The sequence below is a fragment of the Gekko japonicus genome, unplaced genomic scaffold, assembly GCF_001447785.1.
Source record: "Gekko japonicus isolate JY-2015 unplaced genomic scaffold, Gekko_japonicus_V1.1 scaffold16, whole genome shotgun sequence".
NCBI classification, from domain to species: domain Eukaryota; kingdom Metazoa; phylum Chordata; class Lepidosauria; order Squamata; family Gekkonidae; genus Gekko; species Gekko japonicus.
Window position 1 is genome coordinate 2252693 of NW_015169777.1, and position 12215 is coordinate 2264907.

The following is a 12215-nucleotide window of genomic DNA, read 5'->3' on the forward strand; positions in this document are numbered from 1 at the left end:
AAGCCACCCCACCTCCTCTCCTACACCTGACAGGCAGCTGCCTGTCCAGTGTAGGAGGGGGGAGGGGGAGGAGTATTAGAAGTAACTGTTAAGATGGGTCTGCACCTGACAGACAAACTGCCTCTTAGGTGTAGGAGTGTGGGGGGGAGTGTGTTGGAAGCCATCAGAGAGGCTGGGCCAGCAGCTTTGCTTCACCTCACAGATGGTTCTTGGCCACTCCTGATTTCCTCAACTGTCATTAGCTGTCTGCAGTCCCCTGTAACTGCTGTTTTGTTTTTGTTTTTACCTCAGAACACTGAGCCCCGCAGCTGACCAATCAGAGAGTGTGGGGGTGCAGAGAGGCAGCTGCCTGGCATCCGCATAGGAATCAATGGGGGGAGCACATTTCCCCCCTTTTGACCCACTTAGGGGTTGAATTTCTAAAAATCCCTTCTTAGCAAGCACCTATGCCATGGTAGGAGCGCTCTCCCCAAATTTGGTGTCTCTAGGTCCAGCGGTTTGGCCTAGGCGTTGATTTTACCATGAGGGGACTTTCTTTTATATATATAGATATAGATGGAGCCACTTCAAAAGCCCCATAATGGCTCATATAATCAAATTATGATGAAATTATGGAAGGAATTATTTTTTGTTAGAATGAAACTTCTGACTTCTTGGAAGCTTAATTTTGTGCAGGAAAATAATCTAATTTTAACATTGAAGACAGTATAAAACAAATTATCTTTAAAACAATTAAAATTACAATTTGGTTCATGGATTGAATTCAAGATTTGTTATTACAGGCAAATAGACAAAAATGTATCCTCAGCATAAAAGGAAGGCAGATAAGCGATACCATTCCAGCTGAGACTTTAAAACACTTATCTAAATTAATCTTCATTAAGAACATTAACACCTATTTTGCCAATGCAGTGACTCACAAAATGAGGCAGCCAGAAGACAGACCATATTTCTTTCATTTTACTCATGAACCACCCATTCTAACTTGATTCAGTTTCACAGAATAGTTTTTAAAAAGTCTCAACCCCCTCCCTTAGAATGCTATCCAACTAAATTCGGGAGGGGGTGGGAAGAGAAACCCTATATGCCCAACCATGGAACCTGTATGAGTAATACAAGCACAACCCAGCATATGAACAGCACAATTTTGTGATGTTCAGCAAGGAAACATATATTGTAGTGGGATCCATAGCCAACAATCAACTGAAAACTGAATTTTTGGCAGCAAGAGTTTTGAGAATAACAAGTTTATACACTTCAATAACCTAAAAATACTCCATCTTCTGAAGCAGCAATATGACCTTCAGCTAGCTTCATATTCTGTAACAGACATTCAAGTGACACGAAGGAAATAAATAAAGCCTTTAAAGCCAAAGCAGCCGCACATGCTAGGAAACTGCCAGGGGCTAGTCTGGATGGAGGAGATGCCAAATAGGACCACAAGTGTAACAAAACCTGCTTGTGCTGTGAAAGATACATTTTGTTAAAAATAAGCTTAACAGTGTTTGTGACCCAAGTGTTTTCTCCCTCTTGCTTTCACATACTGGCACTGACTCTTCCCCTTGCAGGGTTTACACTACTGCCTTCTTTCCCACCTCATACTCATTGTCCTTTACCCAAACTGATCTACTTTGTCTCATGACTGGAGAAAACAGGCTGCAGGGCTTGTTTAAAATAGCCTTGGAAGTGCTGCCTGCAGTGGCGACAGGAATTGGACAAGTTATGTGGGCAGGCAAGCAGAAGGCCATTAACAGCAACAACTGAAAAAGCCACTGACGGCCACAGATGGCCAATGTACCAGTAGATACCACTCTCCCCCTTACTAAATTAGCACTTCCTTCCAAAGCAAACCATCCACTCACGAATAAAGAATATATTTTTAAAATATGAGTAATGTGAACAAACATAATGAAGTTAGTGAACAAAGGAAAATTCCAGTGATTTTGGATTTTCTACTCACAAGGTATGATGAGTAAACTTTCCATTCTGCTTGGAAAAGAGATGTCTGTTCACCACAACAGTCATACAAATGGTTTAAAGCAAAACAAAGATATTCCACAAACAAAAGTAAAGCAGAGAAGAGAAACTGCTTGAAGACCAGCAAATATGACATTCAGTATATATCTATTCTGAACTTGGCCCCCAAATCAGCACCAATGGTCCTTCTAAGCTGTGGAGTCCCATGAGCAAAAATTGTACTTTCTGAGCTACTGGCATTAAAGTTGTGAGCAGGTTGTTCGGCTACTGCATAAATTAGGAGCCGTCCTTCCTGAGCTAGGACAAAAATGTCTGAGCCAGAGGCTGAAAAATTGTGTGCTAGCTCACACTAACTCAGCTTAGAGGGAACACTGATTAGCACAGTCTAGCTAGATATAACAAGGAATGATGTTTCAACAAACTTGGGGCAACTGAAAAAGGCAAAAGTAATAAAAAATTAAAATAGGGTGTTAACTCCCCCCAAACAGAGAAGTGATGTGTGCACAGGCACATGCATTGCAACTTCAAGGAGATCATGTTAAGCATTATGGAGGTGTCCATACATGAGTCATTAAAAAGGAGCAAACAAGGGGAGAGAACAGCAGTGTGTGGGGGTGCAAAAACAGCAGTGCAAAGACCGAAAGGTTAGAGAGGGAAGCGAAAGAGGCAATGTGGGGGTGGGGAGAAGGAGGAGAGGAAAAGCAATGAAAGGAAGGTGGAGATGAACAAGAGAGGGAGAAGCAGGGATGAAAGGTGAGGATGGAATTTCCTCTCCCCTACAAGTCCTTTTTGACTATTATAAATGTTATGGGTTGAAAACTCACCACTAAGAATAGGAAAGCACACTTAAATTTTGCAGTGCGCTTAAACACTTCTTACAAGCAGCTGAATGCATATGTTACCCATGAAAAAGGGCATTTCTCCAGTAAAACCGTACAAATTTTAAAGTATCTAATACTCAGTTAGTCTAAGCTCCAGGAGATTATACTATTAGGAAAATTCTCTTCTCAAATGAACGGACTGCGGTTTGGTGTGCCACAGACATAGAAATACATAGAGTTTTACCAGTGAATCAGCTGAAATAACTACAGTATAGAATAGCTTTTATTTTCTGTTTCTCCATCTTTTTAAAGGGTATTTTACATGCAACTCCTTCTCTGTTGCAGCCTTTATTACTGACCGGAGTCCAGATATTTTACCCAACTGCAGACCAGCTGGGTCTAATGCTACCCCTGTTAAAACAGGAGTGCAAATGATTCTTTATGCTATCAATTCTGATTCAACAATTCTTGGTCACTAAAAAAATGACAATTACACTTACCCTGAACCTGAGGGAACCTCCCCAATTTTCATCCACAGACTTCAAGAATAGCCCCTGAATACAGCTGCAAGAGAACAGATATTTAAACAAAATTAGGAGAGAAAATATCAATCAAATGTGTATGACACATTTTGACGACTATGTAAAAGAACTGAAATATGCCACTTCATAACCCAGCCATTTGGACAAAATCTAAGGTCCTTCAACTGAATCAGTTCTGTGAAGTTCAAGAGACAGAATTTAATGAAACAAAGGTAGGATTAACTAACTAAGCACTACTGGGTGCAGCCATTATTGACATCACTGAGATCTCCATTAAAAATGTTGGTTGGATTTATCTCAAATTTAGAATATATATTTTTTTAACCTTAGAAAGTTACTATGAAGCATCAGTTAGTATGACGTAGTTTCAAAGTTAGTATGAAGTAGCTTTTAAAGTATCAGTGTTCAGAGCAAAAACTCAAAATAATTCATCCAATTTTCTTTCTTGGACCCTGGATAACTTCAAGAATGGGAGAGGATACGTCCAGGACGAGGTGGACTCCGTCTGGCAAAAACGACAGGTAAGGTGTATCATACCGGAAAGCCAGTTTTTCTCCCACTCATCTAGCCGAGGTGACAGCAATTAAAAAAACCATTTTCCATGCTAGAAATTAGAAGGCGGAGGTCTTCCTCCCTGATTTCTTCCCAAATCCAACATCAGCGGAAGACAAGCTATTACACACTCTAGATGTGAAACGGGCTCTCCTGTTTTACCTCAATAGAACACACCCGACTAGACGAGACTCGCAACTGTTTGTCTCTTACGCATCAGCACGGCTGGGCACTCGCATCACGGCTCAGCGCCTGTTAAAGTGGATTGTGGGTCTCATCCGTCTGTGTTACCAGATTGCCAAACAGCCATTGCCTGGCCCTATCAAGGCTCATTATACCAGGGCTGTCGCGACTTCCACTGCCTTTCTCCAAGGAGTGCCACTGACGGACATTTGCAAAGCAGCTACATGGGCCACGCCTACCACCTTCATCAGGCACTACGCCTAGACGTCCGTATGAACACCAATACCAACATGGGACGTCACATTCTGTCTTCGGCTACGCAGTAAAAGACCTGCCAGCACCCTCCTCCAGGTAGGCTACTGCTCACTAATCTCCCATGGGTGTGAAGCACAGAGACCACGTCAAAGATAAACAGGTTGCTTACCTGTAACTGGTGATCTTCGAGTGGTCATCTGTGCATTCACACCACCCGCCCTCCTTCCCCGCTGCTGTCAGCTTCTACATTTTTAATAGGGGTTGATTTGCGGCAGTTTGTAGGAACTGGCGGGATGTCCGCGCCCACCCCTCTGGGCATGCGCGGTGGGGTTCCTGCGCATGCTCAAGGGACTGGGCGCGAAAATCCGTTACAAGATCTTGCTACAGCACCGATCGATCCAGCGCGTGCGCACTAGATCCCATGGGTGTGAATGCACAGATGACCACTCGAAGATCACCAGTTACAGGTAAGCAACCTGTTTTTCTCTGACTTTTGATATCATAGGCCAAGGCACCATTCTGGACCAAGTGGAAGATTAAGGATCAGGGTACTTCACTCCAGTAGTTCCATTCCTATCAAGTTCCAGGTGTTGCTGGGGGGGGGGGATACTGTATGATCTATGGCATTAATATTACAAGATCCTACACAGTTCCATTCTTTGCCCCATGATTTTTAACACCAACTTGTAGGAGAGGTCATTCATAGTTCTACCAGCTACAGATCTTCCTCTGGCCACAGCAATCCATGCTCTTGTCACCTCCAGGTTAGACTGCTGTAATACACTCTATGTTGAGCTGCCTTTGAAAATAGTTCAGAAGCTTCAATTAGTCCACAATATGGCAGCATGATTACTGTCAAGGCTGACCAAAGGCAAAATATCATACCAGTGCTTAAAGAGCAATACTGGCAGCCTATGCATATCTGGGCTTGATTCAAGGTGCTGCATTGTTTCTTATAAAGCACTAAATGGGTTTGGACCAGGGTATCCTAAGAACTGTCTTCCCTTGTATGAGTTTGCTTAAGACTTTTGTTAGTCATCATGTCCTCCCACCATTGTCAGAAGGTGTTTTTTTTCCTTGTGGCACCTTGCCTATGAAACTCCCTTTCCTTATCTCTTCACTCCACTCAAGATGTTTTTATTCAGTAAAACCTTTAACTGATTCAGGGCTGAACTGCACTTAGTTTGATATGTTATTCTCATCATACTAGGATTATTTTAGTACTTCTGCTGGATTTGATTTGATGGTTTTGGCGGGGTCTTATTTATGATAGAGTGTTGTAATTTAATCTGATATTCATAATTACATTTTTAAATTCTTTAAAACTTCAAAAATAGTTTTAAGGCTCTAGGATTTTATTTTCTTGTTGGAAATTGCCCTGGGTAGTTAATTTGGAGATGTGGTATGTAGATCTTTTAAATAAGTAAAATAATGAAATAAATCTTGTTAAGAATAGGTTATTGTAGCCACCAAGATTGTGAACCAGAAATTCCACAGCTCAAATCTTGCCTCTTCCATGAACTTACTAGATGCGCAAATACAAGTAAATCTCTCTCAGCCCCCTCTCCATTATGGGAAAAATCCTTCCTGCCTTGCACTGCTGTTGTAAAGATTATGGACATAATGAATGTGAAGTGCTTTGAGCACTCAAAGAATGCTACAGAACTGTGCAGTGTTATTCCTATTTAATCAGCCTTATTATTACTACAGATGATGGTAAGAAGGAATTTTTCCAAAAAGAAAACATAGGAAACACTAAAGAAGTAACAGATTGTTTATAATTAGATGCTACACTGTAATACATACTGTTGGAACATAACTGGGCGCCATGGCACTGCCCCCTATATTGGAAAGCCTGAACACCAGGCTCTGACGTCACCACATGTAGTCATAACATTCCCTGAACTCTGCAGTTGCAAGGTACTTTCACAAGTGTTTAAAATTGCATTTTCTCTTGCACTCAACAAGATATTCTCTTGATTCTTTCACTGCAGTATTCCAGACACTTCACACTAGCTTACATGTTACTGAGTTCAGTTTCCCTTGCATATTTGAGTGTATGTTTCATATAATTTACAAGCATATAATATTGGAGAGTGGTGGATGTCTGTTGTATGATGGTATTGTCAATTCTCACTCTATTTCAGATTTTTTGGGGGTAGATCAGTGGGTTTTGCTTCAGTTTGCCACAACAAATCCAGAAGGGAACTGGGGGTTTCTGCACATCCCCTTCTTCTGCTCAGTATTAAAGCCAGCCTTATAGACTAGAACTTTCAATGGACATTTAAAAGCACACTGCTTTCATCAAAGATGACAGAACAATGAATGTGGTTCATCACACAGCTGTCATCCCCACTTTGCATGTGAGCATAAATGGTCAAATTGTCAAATAATACTAAGAGTTTAATAACTTCTGGTTTTCAGTATTACTTTTTATTTAACATTGACACAGCATGAGATAGTAATATGCACAAACTCATACTTTGGTAAGACGTCTTCACATACAGTAAACTTCAATCATAATCTCCAGTTACCAAAAAAGAACAGCTACACAGGATATTGGTGTACCATCACAAACGTTCAAGGGAACCAACAGTACGACAACAAATTAATCTTCCTATGGAACTTCTTTTGATTTCACAAATTAATTTCACAAATTAATGTGAAAGGCTACCACATCACTTCTGCCCCCCCAAGCCCCAAGAATACAGAGCATCACTTGCCCCAGACTGAGAGTTCCTGTCTATACCTTGTGGCTAAGAGCCACTGGTGGACCTCTGCTCCATATGCTTATCCAATTCCCTCTTATAAGAACATCAGAGAAGCCAGTGCTGGATCAGACCAGTGGCCCATCCAGTCCAACACTCTGTCACACAGTGGCCAAAAATACCAGGTGCCATCAGGAGGTCCAGCAGTGGGGCCAGGACACCAGAAGCCCTCCCACTGTTGCCATATACAGGGGGCAGTGAGACTACAGAGATCAGCCCCCCAACATCCCCTGGAGAAAATGGCTGCTTTGGAGATTGGACTATGTGGCATTATACCTTACTGAGGTTCCTCCATTCCTCAAATCCCATGGCCTAACCAGTTCTGCCATGGGAATACTCCGAGGAGGGGGGTGATAGTCTTCCAAAATGATTTGCTTCCATTAAGAGGATAAGATACATCACCAGCCTTGGCTGTGGTACCATATCAATAGGGCTGCCCACCGTGGGCTGAGAAAGACCTGGAGATTTTGTGGGTGGAGCCTGAGGAGGGCGGGGTTTGGGTAGGAGGGTTGCCAGCCTCCAGGTGGTGACTGGAGATCTCCTGCTGTTACAACTGATCTCCAGGCAACAAGGATCAGTTCCCCTGAGAAAATGGATGCTTTGGAGAGTGGGCTCTGTGCCATTGTACTCCACTGAGGTCCCTGTCCTCCCCAGGCTCCACCCCCAAATCTCCAGGAGTTTCCCCACCTGGACCTGGCAGCCCTCCCACCCGGCCCCCCCACCCAGTGGCGATGGGGGACCTGGCAATCCTATAGTTGACTAAGGAGGCAGGTTACAAACATGACAGTGTGTCAACAAAATTAAAACCAGTCCAACTTTCTTTTCTGCTTTTCTTTTTGAGCAAGTCACAATTTTTTAAATTAATATTTTAAAATCGTTTCCTTTTTCAGGTTTCATAAATAACGCTCAGGAGCCCCCCAGGCAGAAAAGGGCCACTCCACTTGCGTCTCCTCGGAAGCAAGTTTTTTTGGGGGGGAGACAAGTTTGACACACGCATGCACGCACCCCCCCACACACACAAATTTAAAAGGGGGGGATATTTCTACAGAAGCACCACTTGGCATCAATCTTCCAATGGAACTTCTTTTGAGTAGATTAGAGGAAAATATAGACTCCTTCTCATCCCCATTTCAGCAGCAACTGCTTCCCCCCCCCCGCCTCCACCTCCCCAGCGTCTCTCTATTGCAAAGATGGGGGGGAAAGGGGGGGGAAGGGAAGCTTCGAGGAATCGACCCACCTCTTTCTTCCATGAAAATAAGTCCAGGAACACAACAGCGAAAAGGCAGTTTTAATCCAGAAATGAAGGACAGAAACTGTTGTTAGCAGAGAATTACAGAGGAAGAGTCAACAGCCAACACTCGTCTCCTCTAACTGAAATCTCTCCCCAACACTGCACCAACTGAATTCAAACTGCCCGCTTAGCCCCACTAAACCACTAGGGGGACTGTTATGACTACTCTCGTCGCCATTGCGGTGACCTCAGAGCCTGGTGGTAAGGCTTTCCATATACAGGGGGCAGTGGCCATGGCCTGCAACCAAGTAGTATTTTGACCTAAAAGTACAGCTAGTGGAAGTCCTAAGATTTTTTTGTTTTAATATAATTAGGGAAAAGAAAGAAAATCAGACAAGGGCACAATTAGCAAATCAAGAAGCTGTCCTGGGAACATAAAACCCTTTCCTGCAGCCCTTTTGCTGGATGCAATTTTTTTTCTCTAGTCCCTTAACTGTGTTCAGCAATTTGTCCACAAAGATGTTAGCTGTGGTAAAAGAAGACAGAAAGAATTCCAATGGCTGGTTCCCAAACTGCTAACAGTGACTTGCAGATCTAATGATGACTTCTTGCTAACACACAGACACAAACACACACATGTACTCTCATACATAGGGGCAAATATCGTCAAAGAAAAAGTTGGTGCACTAGGTCTGAAATGACTGAAGAAAGTCTTCTATCCAAGTACACGACTATCAGGGCACCACAAATCAGTAGCCATGGAAAAATAAACTCTGCGGTAAGTGGTAAGGTGGTAGAGAGGGCAGTGGCAACACAACTTCAGGTTTTCTTGGATGAGGCTAAGGTCCTGGATCCCTTCCAGTCTTGCTTTTGCCTTGCCCATGGGACGGAGATGGTGCTGGTCACCCTGGTGGATGATCTCTGGAGACACCTGGACCGAGGCGGATCGGCGCTGCTGATTCTTCTTGACCTGTCGACAGCGTTCAATATGGTTGACCATGAGGCGTTAACCCACCGCCTTGCTGACACTGGGATATGGGGGCTTGCCTTGCAGTAGCTGGCCTCCTTTCTCCAGGGTCAGGGACAGAGCGTGGCACTTGGGGGGGTTATCCCAGTGGCATCCACTGGAATTTGGTGTCCCGCAGGGAGCAATTCTCTCCCCCATGCTGTTCAATATCTATATGTGCCCTCTTGCCCAGATTATCTGGAGATATGGGCTGGGTTGTCACCAGTGTGTGGATGACACCCAGCTCTATCTACTGATGGATGGCCACCCGGACACGGCCCCAGGACAACTGGATGAGGCGTTACAGGATGTGGCAGGATTGTTACGACAGAGCTGACTGAAGCTAAATCCATCTAAGATGGAAGTCCTGTACCTAAATTGTGGGGGATTGGGTCAGGGGATCAGGCTCCCAACCTTTGATGGGGCTCCATTGGTGCCCACATCAGGAATGAAGAGCCTGGGGGTGTTCCTGGATGCCTCCATTTCCATGGAGACCCAGGTCACCACGACTGCCAGATCTGCCTTTTTCTATCTGAGACAGATCAGGCAGTTAGCCCCATATCTCACTCCCCAAGACCAAGCTACAGTGACCCATGCAATGGTCACTTCCAGACTGGATTATTGTAATTCTCTCTATGTGGGGCTGCCTTTGATTCTGCTCCGGAAGTTGCAGCTAGTGCAAAATGCAGCAGCACGGGTGTTGACGGCGACGCCTGTGTGGGCTCATATCCACCCAGTGCTGCGTGAACTGCACTGGCTGCCTATTGAATTCCAGATCTGTTTCAAGGTGCTGGTGCTTATCTTTAAAGCCCTATACGGCCAGGGGCTAGCATACCTATGTGACTGCCTCTCCCCATATGAGCCCTGGAGGACACTGAGGTCCACAAATCAGCATCTCTTGGTGGTCCCCAGCTCTAGGGACGTCCGATTAGCCTCGACCTTTTCGGCCCTGGCCCCCACCTGGTGGAATGAACTCCCTTATGTGATCAGGGCCCTGCGGGACTTATTGCAGTTCCACAGGGCCTGTAAGACGGAGCTCTTCCACCAGGCATTTGGCTGAGGCAGTGGACGTCCCTTCCCCCCCAGCTTCTGGCCAATTACCCACTAGTGGACTGGATCTCATTAGACATCTGATTAGACATCGGATTGGATTTAACATCTGATCTCTCCACTTTTACATGGTATTTTAGGATACTATTCTGTAAAAATTGTTATTTTAACACTGTTTTAATTGTATTATTTTAATTGTACACCACCCTGAGCCCATACGGGGAGGGCAGCATATAAATCAAATAAATAAATAAATAATACTTAGCTTAGGTGTGGACTTCCCCATCAAGAGCAAAGAAGTTCCCTCAGATGTATTGACATGTATGAAATAAATAGCAGGGGCTGTTAGAAAACCACCTCCAGGTTTAGTTAAAGCCTTTTCAGCTCCAAGAGTGTAGTTAGTGGCTTACCACATTCATTCTTTTCCAACAAACTAATTTTAATCTCCCTTTGCATGCAACTGCACAATGTCATACTTAAGGTTCTTTATGTTTTACTCAGCTTTCTGCATACTCAGACGTTCTTAAGAACTCTACTTAGAGTAATAAGCAGCAATTAACTTTCTTTGGGTGTTTTTCACCATCCAGATGCATAATCAAACTGTCAAAACTGAGCCAAAATCATCATGAATGTTTTGTATGTCATTTACTTATGCATGTCTTTTACTTATGCAGAACTATCTATAAATGCTAGCATGAAACTTCTCTTACCATCTAGCTTTCCTCAGACAGGCTCTTTGGTTAGTAACACTGAAATAAATTTGTTATAAAATTCTCCCCTACAAATGTTGATGATGTACATTTTTAGACAGTTTGTGAATATGGGAATATTTGTCAAATACCTGATATCCTTATTTTCTGACAATTGATATTTTACAGTATTAGAGAAGGAACATGCAGTTGCACCATATTTGGTGCCCACCAGGGATGGGCACAACCCCCCAAATGAACCCCAGTTCGAGCACGAACCAGGCTGGTTTGTGGTTTGCGAACCAGGGGTGCCTTAAATGCCTCCAAAACTTACTTCTCTGTCTGGCAGCCCAAAGTGAACTCTGAAGGCATTTAAATGCCATCGGAGCCCATCACCGGCCCACAGTCCCACCCAAGTGAGCTCCGAAGGCTTTTATAGGTCTTATATGCCCTAATAAGGGCAGACCCTTATATGGGCAGGCCCACTTCTAGGTGGGGCCAGCCTGTATTAGGGCATATAAGGCCTATAAAAGCCTTCAGGGCTTCAGGGCTCACTTCCTGGTGGGGCCATTCTATGAACTCATGAACCCAATGAACCGTGAACTAGTTCAGGAAAGAGAAAAATTCATGTAAGTTCATGGTTTGTTTAATCAAACAAACCACGAACCCAAATGAACCACCATTTTCCTGGTTTATGCCCACCCCTAGTGCCCACCACAATCAATATAATCAATCAAGAGACACTAACAACAAGTACAAAGGACGTGAGTTCTAAGGTAATTTAAAAGAAGACAAAACTCAGCATGGAATTTTCACATTCAAAATATGAATAGCAAACCTGGAAAATCTGGCCGCTTTAAATACCTGCAAATATTTGGTTTAGTGATATTGCCCAGTAACTCCTTGCCTGTTCAGTGTGGCAACTACACATACTCCTAGTTTGACTCCAGGATTCAGCTGAAGTCTTGCCAAAAATACTATCTGCAATACTTATCCATTAGATTCTAGTCTGAAAATTCAAAGCTTTCAGGATAACAGCTGACATTACCCTCTTGAGTATTACTATTTTGTTGAGATGAATAATTTATGTAAACAGTTCAAATCACAGGTTCAATACAGCCAAGATTTATGCACTTCTGGG

At 43.5% G+C, this 12215-nt stretch overlaps 1 protein-coding gene across 2 annotated transcripts in view; it reads right to left on the minus strand.

Moving 5' to 3' along the window:
• LOC107115093 (15 kDa selenoprotein) overlaps positions 1-12215 on the minus strand; it is a 35597-nt gene that overhangs the window by 5882 nt on the left and 17500 nt on the right. The window contains exons 3-4 of one of the 2 annotated variants that reach the window (XM_015416705.1): positions 3299-3362; positions 1961-1986 (exon numbers count right to left, since the gene is read on the minus strand). In XM_015416705.1, coding sequence (XP_015272191.1) covers positions 1961-1986; positions 3299-3362 — 90 coding nt within the window. The remainder of the gene's footprint in view (positions 1-1960; positions 1987-3298; positions 3363-12215) is intronic. The other variant, XM_015416704.1, reaches the window with a different exon arrangement.